The sequence below is a fragment of the Pezoporus flaviventris genome, unplaced genomic scaffold, assembly GCF_033815535.1.
Source record: "Pezoporus flaviventris isolate CSIRO_AGI_PZ_B2104156 unplaced genomic scaffold, CSIRO_AGI_Pfla_v1 ptg000073l, whole genome shotgun sequence".
Lineage (NCBI taxonomy): Eukaryota > Metazoa > Chordata > Aves > Psittaciformes > Psittacidae > Pezoporus > Pezoporus flaviventris.
Window position 1 is genome coordinate 1,995,081 of NW_026892621.1, and position 24,628 is coordinate 2,019,708.

The following is a 24,628-nucleotide window of genomic DNA, read 5'->3' on the forward strand; positions in this document are numbered from 1 at the left end:
AACTCACAGAACTGTGGCACCATCTTCTGGATGACTCTTTAGACAATAAAAAATAACCTACCTAAAGAGAAGATGTTTCTTTCTCATCCCTAACAAAGAGAACAGCTTGAATATTCATTGACTGTGCACTCCTGATTACAGCAGGCTTTAAATCATTTAATTATGCCACCCATTTTGGAAACACTAAGAGCTAGTCAACCTCTTGATTGCTGAATATCGGTGTGAGAGAATACAGATTTTACTTCTGAAAGGATATTTCTACCCACAGAGTGGTAACAAGAAATGCCCCATGTCTTAAACACAGGGGCATAAATAATTGTGCCCTATTGTGAGGTCATGAGCTCAGGCTGTTCTGTAGTGAAACAGCATGAGTTATTCTGCCTCACACTGTTAGCCATTGAAGGTTTGCATTTTGTAAAAGGAAAATTGAAGAAAGAGGTGCAAAAGAGGACTTGAAAAGCAGCCTGGGAGTGCCTGTAAATGTAACGCACAGCCCAAGATACCTGCTACAGCCTAACACAGAACTAAGGAATTAGAAAAGTTTACAGACTTCTTATAAGCATGGCTTTCCTGAACACAGATTTTAGAACACTAATTGCAGCTAAACCCATAAGGCACACAGCTATCTAAGGATAACAAGCAGCTCCTTGGCACTAGGGCATTTTGGGAAGAAGATGCTGATGCGCAGCATTTCTGCTGCCCCTCAGCTGCCAGTTCTGTGCATCCTCCCAGTGCAACTGAGTTTCAAAAAGCATTTTTTACTCATGTATTTGTGTATTTTCAGGTGTTATTTTCAATTGGTGGTGACCACTGAAAACTCTGTAACAGGTGAGATTACTGGTTGCATTCCAGCTATGGACTGTGGGTCACCCATCAGGTTAGATTTTTCTTTAGTTCTTATGACACTCTGACATCTTCTCCTTGACTAAAATGAAGAGCTGTTTTGATTCTCTTTTGGCTGAAGACAAGGGACTGAGGGCTGCAGAGGCCTCTCACCTCTGCTGAGTTTTCCTCTGCTGGTTACACACTGATATAGGGGGGCTGCAAGCTTCCCTTCTTCTGCCTCCTTCAGGTACCACATCCAGAGCCCTCAACGGATACTCGCTGGGACAAGTATCATATAAATCTTGTGTGAAAGGAAAACCCAAATACCCAAACTATACTTGAGGCTGACACTTGATAAATTCTCCGCAGCCTCACACAAAATAAGGTGCTCTGCCCCTCCTGCCTCAGGCGAGAATCAGTGCTGCTTTTCTTTGTGATGAGAGTTTTTCAGGGTATATTCACTTGCACTATCAGTCCTCATTCTTAAATCCAGAGTACAAATGCATCAGCCCATCTAAAGGATCCTTTTGTTTTCTCTGTGCTCCAAACCATGCTCTGTGCACTGGGAAGCACAAACAACACAGGTAGCTCCCATCCAAATGAAGCCAGAGAGCCTTAACTGTTTGTGCTGTATTGTGCTCTGACTTTTCATAGCTCTCATATGTTATATTTGATCACTGTAATCATGCCATTTGTCTTGGATGGTGATAACTGGGCTGTTTTTCATAGTTCTATATCATGACATACAAATTCATTCCAAAGGAGCTTCACGATTGGTGTAGCCTGACATTTACACCGTGAGACTGAGCTGCTCATTCACGCATGGAGATCAGCTATGGTTCCCAGAACCAGCAGCACATTATCACACCAGATGAGATTTCTGGGGGTAAGAGCACTATGTCTATAAGCATAAGAGACAACTTAGGTTGTCTTCTTCAATGGCAACTTGAGGATGCAGTATATTGCCTGAGATGCCCAGTGCCCCATCCCTGGCAGTGTTCAAAGCCAGGATGGACAAGGCTTGGAGCAACCTGGTCTAGTGGAAAGGGATTGGAACCAGATGAGTTTTAAGGTCCCTTCCGACCCAAACCACTCTGTGATTCTATGGTTCTATTAAATAATGCAGGGCATCAGAGACACAACCCTGCCCCCAGGAAATTCATGGGACTCCTGTTGCCACCAGCAATAGTTTCTCGGCTCACTCTCACGCTTCTGCAGCATACAACGCTCCATCCCTGCTGAAATTAGCAGCTGCAACCGCCCAGCTCACCCTGGTACTACAAGCAGGACCCAGCCACCCAGCACTGACTGCACAACCCTGCTCTTGCTGCAGAAATGAGCTCCTGGAACTGCTCCGAGCTCCCCATGGGTCACTGCATGCCATTTACCCTGCACCAACACTAATCCTATCAGTGGCAGTTTCTTCACTTGGATGTCTAGTAATTGAAAGCACTTGGAATTTTGGCTTGCATGCTGGGTTATAGATAAATATTATGGCTGGGTGTTAAACTCCTGCTGTGAAACACGACATATGCCAGAGGAGAATATTAGATATTTCTGCTCCTTTCCCTCTGAGGTTATACCTGGTCAAGGTACAGCAGGGGTCGGAGGAGCATGGGCAAAGGTTGCCTCTCTTAGCTGGCCCAGTAGGTATGAACTTTCAGGGAAAAGCTATTGCTTAGACCTCTGTTCTATCTCCCCAAAATTAAACTCTAGCTGTATAGTAGAGCACAGACCTCTGCTCTTTTCTCTCAGCTCAAAATTAAAGTCAAGCTGTGTAATGGAGCACAGATGTCTGCTCCGTTCTGCTCTCCCCCAGATTAAAGTCTACCTGCACAAAATAGCTCCAAAGAGAGCTTTTCATGCCATAGCTATAAAATGTATTAGGGAAAGCATATGCATAGTGTGATTAGGGAGTCTATGCAAGGAAAAATGATGTGTACTTTGGCCACTTACTATCCCTGGTGTTATTCTGATGTCTTTCTATGTCTGGAGCTGAAGCAAAAGGAAAGCTCATTTGACATGCAAGTGCTTGGCTCTTTAAAGGCTCCAAAGAATACGGGTCCAGATGCCACGCTCTTGATTAAAAGAGGACCAAGGGTGTACAAATGACCTGCAAATATATTTGAAATTTCCAATTCTTGATGATATGTAGTCATGTCTGATCACCTTTTTCTCTTTTGCCTTTCTCACAATAATGTGTGACAGGGTCTCACTGGACAAATGTTTAGGAAGGACCTTTCACCTGTGCAAATTCAAGGGCTCCTGCACAAACAAGTGCATTCTGATCTGTGCTAGAAGTGCTTCCAGAACCATCTTTTCCCCCTCAGCAGCTCTTCTGTTACCTACGGCAAATGCAACTGAAGAAAATCAAACATCAGATCTGCCAAACATCTTGTATGTACTTAGTTTTCTTGGTAAAGTTTTCAAACAAAGCATTTTTGTTCTGCATTCCTACAGCTCCTAGCACATGACAAAGGCTGCAACTTACTCTCCAATACAAGTAATAAATCCCAGCTCTCTTTCACTTGGAGTTAAACACAACCAGCTTTGAAACTCATATGCTTAAGCAGAGACAGGCAGGGTTTTCCTTTATTCAGAAGAAAAGATTAATTGCCCAGATAGTGGCTTTGGGCAGTATGAAACTCATTTGCTCACATCCTCTGGCAGAGGCAGTGATGCACCTGGAAAGAGCACAGGGTGGTTTGCTGCTGTTGGAGGGTCTGTTTATAGGAGAAAATGGTTTTGTGTGTGGTTAGACTGTGGCCAGCACCAAAGCTAGGGAGGGTAAATGAAATACAATGATTGTGTTTGCTGAGAGAGTAAAAGGGGCTGTTTTATGATCCAGTGTGATCATAGAATCATAGAATGGTTTGGGTTGGAAAGGACCATAAGATCATCCAGTTTCAACCCCCTGTCACAGGCAGGGCTGCCTTCCACTACAGCAGGTTGTCCAAAACCCTGTCCAACCTGGCCTTGAACACTTCTCATGGTCTATTCACAAGCCTTGCAACGCTTGGGGATTTCCCTGGAGATGCGGTGGCTGAGGAACAATTTCAGGTTATTTTTTGACAAAATGAAAAATGCCACCCTTCAAAACTGTAAAAAATCGTGATTCCTGTGTATCCTGAGTCCAGTTGCAAAAAATCCTAACTTTATTTCAGCAAAACATGCTTTAAGGTGCTAGGCCTCTGCTTATGAGTGACAAAGCTGAGCTCCTGAAAAACAAGGTAGACAAATAAGAAATGATAACAAAGATCCTCACACTGAAGCTAAGGTAAGTAAGTGCAGGAGCCCAATAAAAGATGCAGACAGCCATACCCACACCATTCGAGAGCCGGCAGTGCTTGCAGAAAGTGACATCTGGTCTAGGATAATCTGCCTTCCCGTGCAGTGGCTTTATGTGAGGGGAACACCACTGATCTCGCAGGACTTGTTCCAGATTTAGCTTTGTGTGGGATCAGGATGAAACCAGCTGCAGCTGCTCCAGGCTGCCAGCCCTGAAGCACTGAGCAGCTCCTGGTTGCTGCTGCAGCATCCTCCAGGACAGGGGTCCCCTGGGAGGCTCTGGGTACCGCAGGAGTGGGACTGCTGGATGGCTTCAGTGCCTTATGCTGCATTGGAATGGATGCAGTCAGGAAAGGACTTTCTGCAGGTTAAATGAACCATCCTCAGGCAGACATTTGGCTTGTCCCAGCTTCTTTATGCACATCCCAGCTCTGAAGCAATGGCCTACAGGAAGGGTGGTGAGTTAACCACCTGGAGCTGGTGCTCAAGCAGTTTGAAAGTCATTCTCTCTGGAGCTCCCATCACTGCTATAAAGCATTTGACTGACAGCATTCTCCCCCCAATCCTTTCATGAGTGTCTGGACACTGGTGTTTTTATCTGCTCTTTACCATCCCAAACCTACTAAGAATTTCAAAACCAGAGGTGGAAGAAAGCCCCCCTTCTGCCCTGCGGGGTATGGCCATGAAGCAGAGAAATGGAGATGATAATTAGGATGTGTTGCCAGGGATGTCAAGGCAGTATGATGGCAATGCAGAGGAAGTTTGACTAAAAATACCCACCGTGACAAACTGCATAGTAAAACAAAAAGCCAATTAATATTTATAAAATATTTAGGCTTCCCTGATTCACACTTTGAACGTTACATTTTTTTTCCAAGCTCAGATTAATGTGTAAATATGCATATAATAGGGCAATTATTTGCAAAAGTTATTCCTGTCATCATGGAATCCAAGCTGGCTTTTCTTTTTGATGTATTTTAGGTAAGGGCACTGATTCTTACTCATTCTTTATACTGTGCCAGCAAATTACACTTACTTTTAGGCACCTTTTGCTTTCCTAAAAATGTGTGAAAGGCTTTTGTGCAAATGAGGATGGGAATGAACCACTGATATGTGAAATGGAACTATACCTCATTTGAATTCTGAAAGATAGAAAATATAGCTCAAATATTTGAAGAAGTGACACATTAAATACAAAACTCATGATCTTTAACACACACTGCTGAAATGTTATCGCTTATCAGTAGTCCTCAATTTATGCGTTTCCCCCATGATCTGAAGGTTTTGCTTTTACAAAAGAAGACTGATCATGGATTTACTCACAGCAAAATGAGTTGCTCTAAAAGAATGAGATGAAAGGCAACTGAACAACCCCAAATCCTGTTGCTCTCATATTCACACTGAACAGCACAGAGCAGATTTTGCACTAGATGTCCTGCTTGAGAGCTGTGAAAACCTCCCTAAGAATCTATTTCCTCCCATTGTGATATGCACATAATTTTCATTACTGGTAAGGGTTGTACCAAAAAAATATATATCCTTAAAAAACACATAGAATGTAGTTCTAGTTTTGTTCTTTAGATGGCTTAATTGTTTTCTTTATTTCATGCTGTGGTTTGTGGCAATAGAGGTTTTATTGCAAAACAAAGCAAACTGGCCCCTGTGTCCACATCAAGGGAATGTGATATGAAATACTTTCTGAAAAACATTTGAATTGCCTGACCTGTATCTTTTTAAAGGAATCGAAATATTTATATTGATAGAGTATTTAATACAGCCTTACTTTTGAATCAATACGTCCCAGTAAGGCATTTAATAGCAACCTTTTCACATCAATTACCATGATCTTTTACTTCTGAAATGCAGCAGCTCCTGTGGGTCCTGAGCCTGCATGTTCAGATAGTGAATAATGAATGTGGGGAGATCAGCTCTTCAGCTCAAGGAGTCCTTTCTTTTTCTCCTTCAATCTGTTACATGCCCAGAATGGATTTTCTTTAATCTTTTCCTCCAGCACAACAGGATCAGGGCAGGTGCTTGTACACACACATTTACTCATCCACTTTGCTTAAAGACCTCTATAATATTTTAGGATTAAAATTGATTGATTTAACAAATTGCTCTTCAGGTTTTTATGCTTATTTCCCCTTTTTCCTCATTTCACTCATGATGGAGACAAGTAGAGCCTGGCCACATCAGCCACTGCTGTCTCTAACCTGAGCCCCTGCTCTCCCCTGGGGCAGCAACAGGATTAGGGAGCAGAGCACTCTGGATGCAACACTCCTGTTAGCTCATGTATGTATTTAGATTTCTGATTTGCAGTTAGTCTGTGTTAAACCCAGGGCAAGATGAAGGAGACTGTCTCGGGTAGAACCATGAGCCTTTTGCATTATTTATAGAGCATCCAAACCCAGATAATTAACTACTGCTGAGACACAAGTCTGGGCAATATAGATTTTAGGATATGCTCTTCTCTATCACATCACAAAAAGCTGTTGTCAAAACACAACTGAGGTTCAGCCTAAACACTATGGGTATTGTCAGATCCATTCACAGAAAGAAACCATGGAACAGCCTAAGTTTCAGGAGATGATCTGAACAACTCCCACACCATGGGATATACACAGGGAGGTGCAGGGGTGCCAGTCAAAGGCTGTTTTCAAACCTCTTGGCCAATGGGTTGGCAGTAGGTGCAGAGGAAATGCTGTTCCTGGCCAGAGAACCCGAGCTTGAGACTTGAGCCTTCAGTATACCTGCGCACTCGGTACTTTTAGACAGGAGTAATGCTCCCTTGCAGGTTTTATTTTTTTATTGCTCAGAGAAGCAGCTAAACTCTCTCACTTTCCTATTTGATCCTTTGCCTGTGATTACTCTCCTCATTCCTGGGTAGCCATAACATCACACAACATCTCACGTTGTACAGGGGTACAAGCACTCCTTTATCCCCATGGAAAATATCACCCCTGAAAGGATCCGTAACTGCATCTGCCTTTTTGTGGCCATATTGAACTGCTGGCTCATAGCGGTGTATATATGTATGCACATGCATAGCCAGACCCTGTCCTTCTAGTCACACTTGCTGTGCTCCCTGCTTAAGGCAAGAACAGCTGGATTTGGCCCTTTGCTCACATGTGTCCGCTATAGCTTACCCTATTACAGGAGACACTGCCAATTGAGTCAGTGTTCCTTCTAAGTGCTACAACTGTCACCCGCTGAGGTGCATGAATGAATATATATGTATACACAGACATGGGCTTCTCGACAGGTCTCCAACCTCACCATGAAGTTCTGGTCTATACAGGTCATTGAAATAACCTGTGTGGCTTTCATAAAGATCAGGCTGCTCGAGAAGTTGCTTCTGCCAAGGCAGATTTGGAGAAAAGCAGTAGCAACATCACTACACCACCTCTTGCTGACAGCAGCCTGGAGCGAAAGGAAACTTCTCTATTTCCTTCTCCAACCTCCCATTCTTCCCCAGGTCTACCAAATGCTCTCAGACAGCCTGAGCTTGTCATTTCTCCCAAATAAGTCATTTCAGAGGCTTGTTTTCCATCTCCCGGACTGATCCCGTGAGAGCTGCCATAGCCTCCAGCTCCTTCTGCACCTGAAGAGATGTCCTTGCAGGACTTCAAATGGTTTTGAAAACTGCAGCAGTAAATACAGTCAAAAGCCGAAGTTTGAGGAAGTGAGACAAGAAGTGGTAAAACACAAGGAGAGAAAGAGAAAGAAAATGCTGCAGATTTCCCTGCTCCTACTCCCTTTTTGGTGTTTAAGGTCTCAAAACTCAAGATTTTTCTCCTTACTAAGACCTTCAGCATGAAACAAAACTTCTCTTAGGAGAAGCTATAAAGAAGACTAAAATAGAAAATGCTCAACAGATGTAGACAGACTTTGGAGCAGTTCAGTACATAGTCCACTAATACACGGCACAAAGCCCCATCTACCTGTCTCATTCTCCCCTCAGGCACTATATACAGCCTTCCCCAGCCCTCACTAATTGACTTACTGATGTTTCTGGGAGGAGCTAACCCAATATAATCCCTCCTTTCAGTAAAGCCCATTTTCTCTTCTTAGCTGCAGCTCTCTGAGATTTTTGTGCTGGGTTGTGTCTGCTACGCTTTTCTGTTATTTCTCCTGCTATATTTGTGTTTTTAAAACCTTTTTTCATTATTTTTTCCATCCTACTTTTCTATTTCAGTTTCATGCTGTTTCTTCTGTTTGGTAACACCCTTTCACCATGGCTTTTGTGTTAGTGGTGTGTCTACCTGCTCTCTGCCCTGTAGGGTCTCCTGGTGTTTCTCTTTCCAGTAAAGAAGCAAGGTCTAAGTTCTTCAAAACAAAAGGCAGTCAGTTCCTCTGCAGCTTCAAGGACTGTGGATATTTGGACAACTTTTAAGAGGATATTTCTAACTGATGGGAAAGCTAATTTATCCTCATAAATACTGGATGTTTTTTGGTATGTAAGACTGAAACACTGACTGGTTCTTTGTGCTTAAAGAATAACTTCAGGAGCAAATTGAGAGGAATGGTTTTCCCCTTTCACCCTGTCCCTGAGGCAGAGGAGAGCCTGGTCAGGGTTTGACTGCTAGTGAGGATCCAGGCTCTGCTCTACCTGTGGGGGTACCTGTGAAGCTGTGTAGAAGCTTTACACGTGAGTACCTTGTTTGAAATGAGGAGGGAGTGGGGTCTGGAAGTCCTTAGTGGTGGGGAGAGACTTCAGTGCTGCCCATCTCAGTCTTGGGGGGAGTTGCACCCCTCCCTGCGGGTGCCATAAGGGAAAACGAACTCAACAGGCTGTGGGAATGGGCACTAGAGGTTGCTGCTTTTCTTGTGTGTGTATTTTAATCTTTCCACTAAACCTTAACCAAAAAAAAAAAGAGCTTTTTTTAATTAGTTCAAATTTGATGAAACACAAATTTAAAACCACACAATCCTGGGAGGAAAGAATGGATTTCACTTGTCAACAGTGCTATAAATAGTACTTCAGCAGCCAGCATGACTGTTGCAACAGCTTTATCCAGATTGCATATCCGAAGGAAACTTGGATCCCTTAGCATGAGAACGAGATGTTAATTGTTATGAAAAGGAATGTCTCCGGTTGCTTTTGGTGTTTATCTATTGTTTTAAATAATTCTCTTTGACAGGTAATAAATCTTCTGTTTTGAGGTGTTACCAATAAGTCGACTTCAGCACACGCTGGTAAACTACTCACACTGTTAGCTAAACTTCCAATTACATCCAGCAAAGTTCCTTACTAAAACCTGAAAGTTTCCAGCACTGCTTCTTACTCAACCCCAAAACTTGACAAAGGAGTTGGGGAAACAAAGATGGAGTGTGAATAGGGGCTGATGTTAGGAATGTTATAGGCAGTATTTGAGATCTGTAGGTTCTTGCTTTCTCATAATGTGTAGTCCATTTCATCAAATGTGTACTCCACTTTTTGCTTCTGATGCCCAGAAGTGGGATGTAAAGAGGTGCTCATAACCTAAAAGTTCCTTAAAATCCTTTTGCGGATTACAGGAACTGGTGCTATGTTTAACTCTTTTATCCACCCACCAAGTACTAATTAGGTGCCTTTACGAGAGCATCCAAATGGGTTACTGTCTTTAATGCCTTCAGTGCCCAGGCTTTCACCAAAGAAGCCTGCTGAGTGTTTTGATCTTATTTGGAGCATCCCCATTGCTGCGGTGACCTTGCCCAGGCTGCACAGCAGATGATGCGCTGCCTCTCATCCTGGCCTCAGCTGCAGCTCTGTGCTTGGGGCACCCTTTGGAAAGGATTATGTGAGTTTGAACTTTTCCCTGGCTGCAGAAGAGACTGAATTTTCGTCCCATGGTTTGTGCGAGAGCTCAGACCAGCAAGCAGCAGGGTAAAAGGCAGGTAGCAGTTTTAACAAGGAGCTGTTGTCACTCTGAAAAGACAGGCACCAGCTCCTAGCTTCAGGCTGTAGATGCATGTGGAGTTACATGGCTATTCCTTGGAGAGCAATGGCATTTGGGATGCTTGCACTCTTATTAGCTACCTTGCACAGCCAGCTGTGAAAAAATGCCTTCCAACTTGCAAGGCAGTGCTGGTGTGAGTTTTGAGGCAAATAAATGCTCCCCTAGCAAGAAAAGAAGAGAGAAAATACTTCTTGGGATACAGATGTGCATGCTGCATGCCTACCTCATCCCTTTCTAAGGCTGTAAGTGGTGTGCATGTCCTTTATACCAGTATTGAGAGGCATTGTCTGGGTTTGCAGTATTTCTCATCCATTCCTGGAGCTGGCAAGGTGAATCCTCCCCACTGCTGGCTAACCCTGGCCCTCTAATCCCTTACCACGAAAAGAGCTTTCCTCCTGCAGCAAGGTGGGTTTAGGGTTTTGCTATTGCTGTGGTGCCCTAAAGGGGCACTGGGGCAAGGCACAGCATGTATGTACAGATACGTGCCTCATGGGGGTGGTACAGCTGAGGACATCATCTCCATGCAGGACATGGTGTGAGCACCTTCCTCAGAGGTTACCCAAAAGCAGCTCTGGTTTGTGCAGCTGCACCTCGGAGCCAGTGCACTGGTATTATTCCCTTCTTCCTTTAAGGAAAAAAAAAGATAAAATCTAGCATTTAAACATTTGCTTTAGTAAAGGATGAAACGGAAAAGTAGGTCAGGTTTGAAGGATCCCAGCGCTGACAGTGTCCCTTCTAGAGCTTCAGACCCAGATTTTTGGAGAGAGAATATGATCGCAGCGGTTCTCCTCATGCTTATTTGTGCTCTTTGTGTTCTTGTGTTCCTCTGTACAAAATCACCCACAAAATACCCAGGATAAAATTATATCCCCATACTTTTCAAGGCAGGATTTGCTTGCCAGCAATGTATTTATGAACTGAAGGTACCCCCTTTGAAACTTAGCTGGGTTTTACCAGGAAGCAAGGTTATTTTTTTTGCTTTTAAACAGTCTAAGCTAAATTAGCGGGAACTTAATTACAGAATGCTTTTGATTAAAGCCAGACAATGCACTGTGGAAGCTAGGATCATAAATGGCAAGACTTGACGTCAGTGACAGATTAAGAAGGAAAAGAAAACTGATGGATTAATTTTAAACGTCACATCAAGATTGCACTTTGTACATGGAACAAAGGTAGCAGCAAAGTCAGGCATACCTTTTAGACTCAGAGAAACTTGACTTTTAGTTTCATTTCATGGGCACAGAACTGAAATCCAAACAGAAACACCAAAGATGATTTCTGCAGCTACGCTTGGAGATTAGGAGTGAAAGAATTGTAAGTCTTACATGAGATGTAGAACTCTGTTGTAGTTTGAGCCCAGCCGGCAACTCAGAAACCTGCAGCCGCTTGCTCACTGCCACCCTTCTTCCCTTCCCCCCCACTCCCAGAGGGATGGGGAGGAGAATCAAAAGAATGCAACTCCCACGGGTTGAGATAAGAGCAGTCCAGTAACTAAGGTATAACACAAACCACTGCTGCTGCCAACAATGATAATAATGATAAGGGAAATAACAAGGGAAGAGAATACAACCGCTCACCACCCGCCAACCGATACCCAGCCCAACCTGAGCAGTGATCCAACCCTTCCAGGTAACTGCCTCCACTTTATATACTAGGCATGACATGCCATGGTATGGAATACCTCTTTGGCTAGTTTGGGTCAGGTGTCCTGTCTCTGCTTCTTCACAGCTTTCCATGCCCCTCCTCACTGGCAGAGCATGAGACTAGAAGTCCTTGATCAGAGTAAATATTACATGCAACAACTAAAAACATCATGTTATCAGCTTTGTTCTGAGCCTAAAGTCAAAAACACAGCACTGCACCAACTACTAAGAAGGAGAAAATGACTGCTACTGCTGAACCCAGGACAGTATCCACCTGTACTCCATACTATTCGTGTCATGCTCAGATCCTGTAATTTAAAATGTGACATCACTTTTTACCTCATATATATATATATATATACATACACATACATATTCACAGAGAGATATCATTCCTTAGTCCATGGACCAATCCCTACAAAGCTACTGAATTCATCTAGTCCACGATGTCAGGCTCTACCTCCTGTAACAGTCTCTCAGGGCAGGAGAGATGGTGTGTAGTGTTTGATTGTTGCCTACTGACAACACTGCTGAACTTGTTACTGCTGAGCTTATCTGGTTTCATCAAAGTTAATTTTTTGTTGGGGTGATGATCAGAGGGAAGTCAGGGTCAGTTGATGGGGACCTGAAGACAGTTCTGCTGCTCCTGCCAGCTTTTCCCATGACTTTATTCTCTGCTGACAACTGTGACAGCACATATCTTCTTTTCAAGGCCCGGACTGCTGGAGATGGGCACCTAGCTGAGACCTTTTGGGTCTTTGAAGTACCCTCTCCTGAGATATAGTCTATGCCAAGGATGCACGGAGCCTCTGGACCAGTCCCAATGGGGTGCTTTTGCCACTCCTTCCCAGTTGCGCTGATTTCAGCCTCCAGCACAGTCAACTCTCGGGATCCTCCTGTCACTCCAGAAATACAAATGGGTTCCATGGCTTGACAGCTTGATGGCATCAGGTTACACTGTGCACTGGTATCTACTAAAGCCTTATGCTCCTGTGGGACTGATGTGCCAGGCTATCTGATCCAGACAGTCCAGTAAATCTGATTGTCCCCTACCTCCACCTGTCTGGAGGCAGGGCCCCTCTAATACTGATCATAAGATTCTCCACTTAGGTCTTGTAGAAAAGGATTAGAATTCCTTATCACAGAAATTGCAGTAAAATCAGGTCTTCCACTTCCACTGGGGAGCTGCTCATCGAAGGCTGAAGCAGCAACTATCTTGGGAGGATCATCCTTGACCATTTTTCTCCTCCTCCAGAGCTGAGGTAGTTTTTCCATCCTATTTTCTCATGTCCTCTCTGTGATCCTGCAGGTAAAACCGTAGTGTGGCTTGTGGCATGTGTCTCCTATGCCTTCGAGCAGTAGGACGCCTTTTGTTAATAACTAAGACGTGGGTTGGTACACGTGGGGAGCTGGGTAGGTCGGATAAATCATCTCTCAGTTGTTTGAACTCCTGGGACAGTTTTTCCATGCCTGAAATGATGGAAGGGATGCTATTGTCTTTGAACTCTCACAGCTGGCGAGTTGCTTCATCCACTGTTGGTTTTGCTGCCTTGCTCCAGGTTATTGCTGCCAAACAGCGGGCATATGATGAAGGTTCACTTTGTGTAAGTTTCCACCACATGGGTCGTGTACCTTCGACTTCATCTGGATCTACGGGTGCATTCCTGTCATCTGGCTTGTGATAGATCATCTCTAGAATGGCTGATTCCCTCAGGGACTGGATAGATAGCTTGACTTGTAGACATGATACTTTTTGGTCAACATCAGCTGTGCAGCCAAACAGCTGGCTGCTTGCCTTAATCACTGAACCTTTAGAAAGTGCTCCATAATTATTTTCATACCATACTCTGCAAATAACCCTGCTTAAAGAAATTGTGCATGTTGCTAGAAAAAAAATGCTGATTCAGCAAAGCTCCTCTAAAAAATGCTTTTGTACCTTCAGCTTAATAACGAGCAATGGCCTTGTTGCTCTGCTGATTTGAATCCTGAAGATTTTTTTATTGGCTATCTGGCAACATACTGGGATATGCATTTTTTTTCCCAAGCTATTTTCCTCTGAAACAACCACACGTGGGTTTCTATATACAGACTTTTGTCAGCTTCTGAGGGTGGGATATGGTGCAGTACTGTGACATTCGTTGTTTATTGACCTTAACATGTAGTGAGAGGGGATTGATGTATTGATGTCACTATCCTCCTGACAAAAGGAAAACTGGGAAATGAGGTTTCTTAGGAAATTAGTTTTATTATAGATTATTTATAGGCAGGGTTGCAAACCTAGAACTTGAAACCAGAACAAGGTGTGGGAGGCCTGTGGGTGCTGGAAAATGTGGAACAGGGATAGAGACTGGTCCCTCCCCCAGACCCCACATGTGGTGCCTGCTCACATGAAAGGCAATTCCTGGCTCTCCCTAGGCCTCTTATTTCGTTGCTTATCTGTCATTAAGTTTTAGAGTGAAAACACCAATCAAATGAAGCCAAGCCATGAAATGACTGGCAGTTGGCATTAGGATGGGAGAGTGGACTCTCCTGCACCAGGAAAAGGTGGAAGCTTCCTGGTACAGAATACAGCCCTGGGGGAAAACATTATAACCTAATCAAAATGACTGGTGGCTTTAAAAACAACAGAAAGCCAAGAGATGGCACTGAGCTCTCCCTTTCTGGGGATAATGTATTGCAAGCTGATTTGATGGAGACCCCCAAGAGGATGAAATGACCCTTGACAGTGTGGATCTTGAGAAGAGTGACAGGTAGAGTGTGAGACTGAGGCCTGGCTGGAGCTGGGAAATCTGGTGTGGTAAGCACCATATGGTCCTTCTAGCGCGTGTGTGAGACCTAATTTCCACACCCAACAGCTCACAAAAGAAATGGCACTGGTGCTATCACCAGTTGCCTTAATCTTGCTTCAGACTGGGTGTCCCCACTGCCTGGTCCTCCCTGCTGCAGCTCAAATGACCCATAGGTCATAGGCTTTGTGCTCTGCCCCAAGCAAGAAGAGATGCATTTTCAGCTATTTACTTTTTATCGGGGTGCATGCCTATACCTGTAAGTATATCTGGCTTACATTTAATGTCCATTTGGCAGAATGAGAGATCATTCCTTACTATTTCCTCATTAGCAGATGGAAGTAAGATTTAAACAAAAGATGTCCCAAGCAAAGACAAATCCCGGCTGTCCTCTTTCAGTCCCTCAAGGTTGGTATGGCTCTGCAGCATCACCCCCATCGCTGAAGTCAGTGTCTCCTTGCAATGCCCATTTCTCCATTCCCACAGGGACAATTTGAGCCTGAGCCATGTGCTGGCACAGCCGTGCTTGCACTGATCTGCTGCTAGCATTGATCTGGGGCTTTCAAGCACAGTGTGGGCTGCAGTCCATGCTTATGGAGCAAAAGGCTGAATTTAGTTGCCCTGGTACTTGGAGGACACAGGAAAGTATTTGCCAAAATACAGATTCAGGCAGGTTAGAAGCCTAACATGTATCTTTTGGTAGAGCTCTGAAAGAAAACCTTTCCAAGGCAAGAGTGAAAGGTAGGCACCTCTTGATGCTTTTCCTACTGATCCATAACATCCAACAGATACAGTTCTTGCATTTGACATTAATTAGGGAAGCTTCCCACCTTCTGTACCCAAATGAAAAAACAGGGTATGTGCTTCCCAGAGACAGGAAAGAAATCACTGCTTGTAGCTGGACAAGATGCTAATCCTGAAATGAGGACTTCAGCTTTTAAACTTGTTCTATCAGGATTTGTGCCAATTAAACTGATTTCCCTGAAGAGGGAAGAGCACTTAATCGATAATGTCCTGTGAGGGACTGGCATTGCTGCTTCCCTTATGGCACTGGTGAACTCTCTCCATGGAAAGGAAAGGGCAGGAGTCTCCTGTCGTTAGGGAGCACACTGGGTGTCCCTGTGAAACACCTCAGGTGTCTCCAGGCTGTTTTTCATTCATTGCTGAGATTTGTAACTGTACCGGTATGGTGGGTTTTGATTCATGCATGTCCAGAACAGTCATCCAGGTGTGAGAACAATGAATATAATTTAGTATCTTGATATATAGCTTCCTGTGGTACCTCCAGTAGTTGCAGACATATCTCTGCTTGCTTGAATGTACATTTCAGACTGTGTTTTATTATGTGGTATCAAAAGAAGTGTGGATCTTTCATGTGATTTGCAGAGCAAGGTTTTGAAACTTGAGCAGTGGGAAAGAGTTAGCTCTTGCTTCTGAGCTAACTGAGACCATGTATAAAGAGAATAGCTATGAAAGCCAAAGAGAGACACTCTGCCATATTGAAGTGCAAATGCTAAGAGACATCTGGAAGACTTAATAATGGCTAGAAGAGGAACTGGCTATAAAATCGGGTTGCTGTCATGGTCCTGGAAAGATTTCCAGGCAAAGAGGGAGCTGAGGTGGGGATGGTTGAGCACTGAAGAGCACCAAGCCAAAACGCAGCTGGAATGGTAGAAAGGGAATGGAAAACACAGCATGAGGGATCTCTGGTCACTGCCGCAAGCTAGAGAGTACTGGAGAAACCATCCCAGGCTTTTAGAGAGCCCAACCTACCAGTGGTGAAGGATGTAGAAAACCAAAAGCAAATATTGTTATCTTTGACAAGTTATGAATACTGAAGTTCAAGTGCTACTACAAATCTATAATGTTATAATGAAAGGTGATTACTACAGGGTGAGTGAATTAGGCTTCCAGTTCTCCATGGCAATTAATTGGGATTTGGCATATTTTTCCCAAAATATACTATTAATAAAATTAAGGGAAAAAAATTCTCCACCTTTCCCCAGCTGACTGCTCAGTTATGCCTTTACTGACTATTTCATTATTTTCTTGATCTCTGGAGGTTTCTGAGCTCCTTCAGTACATCCACAGCTTCAAGTCTCTCTATGACAGAAACCTGCTAAAGAAAACAGCACGAGAGTTACAGTAAACCACAAGCAATGAAACTTCCCACAGCTGAAAGCTTCAGTAGTTCTTGTGCCGGCACGAATTAGAGCTGAGATCAGATACCAGTGCTGGAATCTCTGCAGGAGGGAGCACGGTTACCCTGCTCCTCTTGGGAGCTGAACTAGCGCTGAAGGCTCGCACTGACCTGGCTCTGTACCATCTGCACCAGTGGAGACGTTCTGGCTGGAAGTCAGAGGGATATTGTGTGTCCCTGCCCACTCTCGCCTTCTGGAGACTGGGAAAAGCTTCGTCCCTGCGCCTCTGCGAAGGGCTCAGCCTCCCATAGCACTAGGCCACCAGCAGGCAGCTGCTAGAATTGCTGAGAAGCGTTTTATATTTCCTAGAGGTTATTATTTAAATAAATAAAAGCTTGCTTGGTAACATTTTGTAAGGAAAAGTTCTCTGGTTTTATCCACTCCCCCCACACACACACACTTTTTTCTCTCCTAGGGCAGAAAAAGGGCACGAAACACAACATTTTTTTGTGAAAAATACAATGTGTTTTCAGTTCTGACCTCAAAGCTGGTTTTGGTGGGGTTAAAATTTATTTTATAAAAACACATCTGGACCCTGTCCTATTGTTACTACAGACTTCAGCTGTTGCAAATCCATGACTTTGACACAAAATCCCCTGCCTCAAATTCCAGTTAAACCTTCACAAATTCACACCCCCCCCTCCCCAGTACATCTTGTTTACTCTAAGAAGACATTCTGGTACTATTGATTTTTTTTAAACAGAGCTTCAGTCTGAGCAATGCCTTATTAAACCTTTGCAGATGGATGGTTCCTCACAGGGCATAAAAGCTTCAGGTATTTTTTAGGCAGATACTGTAGTCTCTGACCTACTTAGGTTCCAAATCCTATTTGAGCACTGGTGTCCTGCTGGTGGCACAGCTGGTTGTCAGGGTGGCAGTTCACTTGAACATCTGAGTGTTTGCAGAGCTGCAGACTGACTCCACTTGCTGGATGTGTGCTGTTACACAGGGTGATGGGTTTGTGCCCTCTGCACTTTGCTGGGGCAGGACCTGGCTTCATCGCAAAATCCTCATGTTGACTCTTGAATGCCACGAGGATCTGAAAATGCTGTCAACAAGCTAGGGCAACACAAGTGTGGATGAATACGGGGAGCTGCTGCTCCAGCCAGGCTGTGCCACCCGGGATGTGTTATCTTTATTAAGGCTATGTTAGGGAAAAAAAGGCCGAAACATCAGTAAGGCAGAAAACGTTCTGCTGCCAAGCAAACGCTACAGAAACAAGAGGAGGGAGTGCTCTGAGATCAGTCTAGCCGAGCTGCGCTCTGCTGCCGCCGACCCCGGGGAGGGCGAGAGGGGCACGAAGGACAGCATGCAACGTGGTGCCATCCCCATCGCTGCTGCTGCCACGAAGACGTTACCGGCTCCTCCGCAGGCGATGCAGGAGCCGGGTTATTTTCATCTTGTTTTTCCCTTCCCTTTTCCTTCCTGCCCCGGAATAAAACAATCATTTAACCCCAGATTAATGCCGGTTTAAGAAGCGGCGGGCGCGGTGCGGGGCGGTGCGGGGTGTGCGGGGCCCCGCCCGGCTGCTCCGCCCGGCGTGCTCGGGGGCGGCTCCGCTCCGCTCGGCTCCGCTCGGCTCCGCGGGGCTGCGGCGCCATGGAGGCGGTGGACCAGGTGCGCGGAGCCCCGCGGGCGGGATGCGGGGGGGAAGCGGCCGGGATGGAGCGGGGGGTGCGCGGAGCGGGCAGCGGGCGCGGTGCTGACTCGCTGTCTCTGCCCGCAGCTCGCCTCCGCGGGCACTTTCCGCGTGGTGAAGGAGCCGCTGGCCTTCCTCAGGGTGCTCGAGTGGGTGAGTCCCGGGGGGGGGGGGGTATCGGGCAGCGATTCGGCCGCAGGTGGGTTTGGGAGGGGGGGATAGCCCCCAAGTGCGCCCCGCGGAACAGGTGGGAAAAGGTCGGGATTGGGGCTGGGGGCTTGGTTTGAGGGCTCACATCCTCCAGTGATGTAGCCGGGTGGGTTGGGTGCCGTGTTTGTGTGTGTCCGTCCCCGTCACCCCCCTTCCATCCTTGTGCTGGATATAAACCATTTATTCTCTTTTAAACGGGCGGGTTGGGAGCGGGGGGGATAATCCTCATTATGCATTTAGCAAACTTGTCTCTGGGCCGAGCCGCGAAAGAGGCAGATAATTGGTTTGCGGAGCAATGTCACTGTTTGTTGCTCTGATGCTCATTCGTAGTGAAGTCTGCAGGTCAAATGACATTCATCGCCAGTAGGTCTGCGGGAGGAGAGAGCCTCTCTGAACGGAAAGTTCAGAACATGTCATGGAGGATTAATCACATTCCCTAACGCCGTCTGGCTGGGGAATTATGTAAGCCGTGTATTTTAGGGGTTGAGTCCCCGTGTGGGTGCGTTTATTCACGTTCCACCCGCTGCGAGAGGCTGGCTTGGTGCGCTGGGGGCAACAGCTAACACCAGACCTCATCTCTGCCCATGTTCAGCAGCTCCTCTTCACTGCTGGGCATCTCGAAGCACCAGGTCTGGTGGAGCCGGGTGATGAGGATGTGGTGGTGCCACAGGCTTGGGATGAGGTGGCCCCACAGAGGGTGACCTGCATGCAGAGCATAGACAAGGTACCTTGTGTTCCTCACCCACAGCTCCCCCAGTCCCACTTGGTGATGCTGCTGCCATCTCAAAGAGAAGTCAGGACATGCAGGGGTTGAGCCTTAGACACTGGTCTAAGGGTGCTTCAGCCACTCTGCATCACTTGCTGCAGAGCAAAAGAATTGGGAGCAAAGCTATTTCTATGGCAAATAGGTGCTGGGAGAATGGTCTTTTGACTATCTGCCCTGCGTCTAATGGTGGTTGGGAAGCAAGCTTCTCCGGGAAGGGCTTTGGGGCAGTGGGTGCAGGTTGTACCCTTGAGGAAACTCTTCCCTGTGGAGTGTTGACACCCTCAGGACAGCAAGTGGGAACTCCTCTCTTGACAGTTTCCTATGTCTGTAACTTCTTCCAATGGCCGAATATGAAAGCTGCTGTTGTCATGGTTGAAAGCCACATGTAGAGCTCTTCTGGCTGCTCTATCCGCACGTTGCCTGTTTGTGTACATATGAATGCACATGCGGCTCTATGTAAACAGCTCTGCTGCCATGGCTGGGATGTATCAGCTCTTGGCCATAAGGGAATGCAAGAGAAGGGTGCAAAGTGTGTTAACATTTAAGATTGTCTGAGAAATTACTTTTTCCGCTTTGACATCTATGTGTAAGTAGAATTAAGCATGTTATTATGTGTGGGAGACTTGGGGTTTTGCTGTTTGTGTTTGTTTTTTTATATTCTTGAAAAGCTTTCTGGGTCACCCATATTCCAGCTCCATTCACTTCATCTTGTTGCTTCCATCTTCATTCTCTTACCATGCCTACCAACTGCTACCCACCTCTCTTTACCATCTCATTTCAGCTAAGTGCCCATCTCTCCCTCAGGCTCCTTTTATCCCCCTAATTATCATTTTAAACTTTAAAAGGCCACATGCTCCAGCTGATTCTGTATCTACTTCCACATTCCCCCGGCAGCCTCACAGCCGTGGTGTGCTTGATCAGTACAGTCAGATTACACTTCCTAACACCTCCCACTTGAGTCCTAGATTGCATCTGCAGAGAAATAAAGTTCATAGCCCAGCTGGTGATGTCGTGATTCAGGGTGTTGGGTGGCTCTCATGCTTGGAGGGACTCTTGTGGTGTTGTAGCATAAGGAGCAGAGGTATGGGGGCTCTTCAGAGAGGTTGGTGGTGTGGAGATGGTGTACACCAAACATGTCCTCAGCCGGTCCAGCCCTGAATCTGCATTCTTATCCATCAGACAATTTGTATAGGCCCATGGTGGGTTAGGGGTCAGCATGCCTTTATTCGTAAACCTCTTGTATTCTTGATGGAATCTGTGTATTAATGAGTGCAAATGTTTGCAAGTCTGAAGTAAACTGCAGTGACAGCAGGTTTCTCAGGTGGGAAAATGTATCCACTCTGGAATTAATCTATAGATGTGCGAATTCCAGTTTACCTGAAGTCTGGCTCAGGCATGGATCATTGTCTTAAGGAGCAGGGACTTTATCTGACCTTTTTCGATCTTCTGCTTTGACTGTCACCTAACACCCTGAGAGAAGATGCTGAGATAAGACTGATTCTTCTCAATACTCACAGCACTGTGATACGTTTTCATTGGTATTTCCTGTGTACTTTGCACTCCCATTTTCAGCCAAGAAATTGCATTTAGAAGCTATTAAAAGACAACATTGGCTCAGGCCCAGGAAAGGTTAAAAGAAAGAAGGAGAAAAGGAGGGGGGGGGAAGTATCTGATAGCAATTAAGCAAGAGTTGCAATTTTTGAACTCCACCTTGGTAATAGACTGTGTACTTGGAATACGTGGGCTTGGAAAACCGCACACACAGCTGTGCAAGATAGACCCTGATATTTTTCCAGCTTAGAGTCAGCTCTTGCTTCATGACATGTACCGGGGCAGGGAAAAGCTGTTTAAAACTGTCTTTGGTCTTGCTTTTCTTTATTGCCTTGGCTGTTACTCCACAGACTTTTGCACGAGAAGAGGGTGTCCTTCTGAGGCTTATTTCTCATGGTAATCTGTTGTGGCACTACGACCAGTTGCAATGTCACAAACACTATTACAGCCTCAGTTGAAAAGAGGCTCTCTTACACGTACACCTGACAACGAATAAGGAAAGATGAAAGAGGAGAAACGTGTTTATTTGTTTCCCTGGATTAATTTCTGTGAATCTCTGGATGTATTTAGATGGCTTTTATTGGGGTTCACAAACAGTGATAAAGACAAGCAAGTTTCTGAGCTCATTGCCTCTTTGGAGCCCTACAAGAGAGGTTAAGCCAAAAAGCAGGGCTCTGCGCATTCCAGGGATGCATGAGCTGCCTCATGTATCGTTTTATCCAAATATTTGTCTGAAAATGGCAACTTTGTGTCACTAGGCTGAGGTTTGTAATTACTTCTGCTACTTTCTTGCAGTGCTTTGCCGCAAACAACTTCCCTCCTGCAAAGCAAGCTGTCACATTTCAACGTCAAACAATGGGAGCTGCAGTGATGTCCATCCCATCTTTCCTTTGTAACTAGCACAGATGCAGGAGCTCCACCAGTTTGCAAGCTGGGAGGTGCTATGATTGCCTTGCTGGCTATTTGCTGGTGGTTGTTTTACAGTTGCTCCCTGCTCTGCCAGCTTGCAGCCCTGTCTAGGCACAACAGAAGGGGTGTTTTGGGCACAAAGACCGTAAAAGTAGCTCTGTCTTAAGCCAGTGCTGCTTGTATCTGGCAGAGGTGAGTTGTTCATGTTGTAGGACAAATCTTGTGGAGACTGGGGCTGTTCTTGATAAGACAGCTTTGATACGGACATTAGGATGTTCAGTGAGCACAAATGTGTCTCAGGAGTTGTTTTAAGTCTTGCCTTTGTGCAGAAAAATACATTCCAGGCCTTGCATGACTCCATATAGTCACTGCTGATGAGCATCTTCATGGGATGTGCCGAAGATGTCCAAAGCAGGGCAGGGCACATGGGCAGCAACCTGCCACTCGTTTCTGGTGGCAAACTGCAAATGTGTGTGTGCATGGACCAAGCTAACCTTGCTTTGCTTCCTTGCTTGCATGAAGTGATTGTTTGCCTGGTGAGCTAGGAAAAAGTCCAGGCTGCTGCTTCGGTTGTATAGATGTAAGAGTCAAGCTTGCTTTAATTATATAGATTCTGAAAGGGTTACCACCCCTCGCCTTGCAAACAGATGTGTGTTTGGAAGGCAAAGGGAATCAGTCTTGAAAGACTGATGACAAGTCTTGTCTTTTGTCCTAATGCTGATTGCTCATCTGGACATGGAGCGCGTTTGTTGGGTTATATTTGCATGCGTATGAATGGACATAAGTAGCTGCATGCTTTCAAGTGTGTCCTAGAAAAGCTTAAATAACTTGAGATGCTGAAAATAAGGGGGGGGGGGGGGGAATTAAGAAGGTAATGCTTGCAGGAGGCATGTGTGATTAGTAGTTTGCTCTGTATAGTGTATTATGGCCTGAGATATTTTTATAGTTGCTTGAGACTCTTCATCATATTTGCTTGTGTGTGTCTGGCATTTGCTTCACCAGAAGGCTGCTGTCTACCCTGACAGGGGCAGAGACTTCAGGCGAGGTAGCAGGGTAACTTTGCTAGAGCTTCATGCTCCATATGGATGCAGGGCTTGGAGGAGTTGAGTGTTTGATCTTCTCTACCCTCCTATTAAAAGAAAAGCAATGAAAACAATGGTTCTTTCTGCTTGCTGAAGTGGCTTATGCAATGCCAGGATCAGATGCTGCATTTAGTGTTAGGTCTATTCATCCTGGTGTGTAAGGCTCATAAACACATGTGAAAACTGTACTGTTGTCTTTTTTTTATGTCTGCCTTGGTATATGGGTATATATCTGTTCTTCAAAGCCTGGTGCAACTTACTGCCTTCAAGATCTTGCATGTGTAGTGTCAGGTCAGTGAAACACATGCCACTTAATCAAAAAATGTAAATCCATTTCTATGGTATTTTAATATTAGAAAGGTAATTACCATGTAACTAACCCTTCTCTGTAAGCTGCCATTAATTGGATGATTTCTTATAGGCAGCTTAGCATAATGCATGCAAAATACACTGCAGCTCTCTAAAGATGAAAACTGCCTCAGTGAAACAAGGGGATGTGAGCATCCAAGAGACCCGAGTCCTCTGTATTGGCTTTGCCAACCCTTGTCATTGCACCTACAACTTACAAACACGTATTGGGGCATCAGTAACCTGCAGGTCGGACAAATATTTTTATTAGGAAGAAGTGAGGGGTGGATTTTGCCATTTCCCATCGCACACAACAGAACCTGATGTCTAAGATCTGAAAAGTTTTTGTAGTCTTGTCAAAGCCAGATGTGAAAGCCATATGCCACTCTGTCAGAGGGACTGGGCTAAAGGTAGCAGCAGCAATAACAATGCCTATGTGGTATTTGACCTTTTGGTTATAAAGCCTCAACTTCTGGGAGTTTTGTGATTCTGAAAGCTTTGGCTTTGATAAACCATACGCCTTTGGATCAGGGTAGCAGATGAATGGAAGCCCTAAAGACTGAAAACCCAGAACTCAAGTGAAAGAGCAGAAAGTCTGTCTTGTGATCCCATGGTTTTATGCAGACTGCAGAGCGCTGGCTGTTCTGCATGCTCCTCACATGCATGTTTATCTGTGTACAGATCTTATTGGAAACTGTGAGCAACATTGTCCCATCAAAATGTTGCTGTTCAACGGCGCAAATGCTGGTACAGGCAAGGAAGGAATGAGAAAGATCAGCAGTGCCTGACCACATTGCAGATAAATGACATCTTTCATCAGGAAAATACCTACCATTTTCCCCTTAGGCTCATGTTGTGATCACAGAAAGGTTGATTTTAAAAGGGCATGTAATGATTCATTTAAATCTTGATGATTCTCTAGCAGCCCAGAGTGGGACCAGGTATAAAACAATTATATAGGATTTTAGTGCAAATGGCTGAGCTACAGTGCTCCAGGAGGCAGGACTTTTGGGGTTATGTACTGCTTTTGTGGAAATCCCAGGGTTAAACTGGTTAAACCTTCTCAGGGTAAGTAAGCACTTTTGATGGCTGGTGTCATCCAAGTGTAGCTGTTTGAAGCAGTAGGAATAGAGATGAGGAGAGAGACTCATTAATGCTAAATTTGATTATATATGCAAACCAGGTTTCTATGAAAGGAAGAACAAAAATGATCTGACTTTCAAACTAGCAAGAAGATGCATGGAGATACAGGGCTCTGCCATTAGACAATACACAGTTAAAGTCTCCTTGCCAATTTTTAAGAGGGAGATGTTTCAGTCATCACTCCTGTAAATCAGCATCTGCATAATGAGAGCCGTGGGTAAAAGCCCTGCATGTTGACATCTCTGGATTCAGTGGCTGCAGTTGGAGGAGGACAGGCTTCTAGGTGCTTGTGATAAAA

General features: G+C 45.1%; 1 protein-coding gene across 1 annotated transcript in view; it reads left to right on the forward strand.

Moving 5' to 3' along the window:
* The first annotated feature begins 18,154 nt into the window (after positions 1 to 18,154).
* The window catches only part of SYNPR (synaptoporin), a 108,832-nt gene continuing 102,358 nt past the window's right edge, over positions 18,155 to 24,628 (forward strand). The window contains exons 1-2 of the mRNA XM_061472884.1: positions 18,155 to 18,299; positions 18,409 to 18,474. Of these exons, the coding sequence (XP_061328868.1) occupies positions 18,282 to 18,299; positions 18,409 to 18,474 (84 nt within the window). The 5' untranslated portion in view covers positions 18,155 to 18,281. The remainder of the gene's footprint in view (positions 18,300 to 18,408; positions 18,475 to 24,628) is intronic.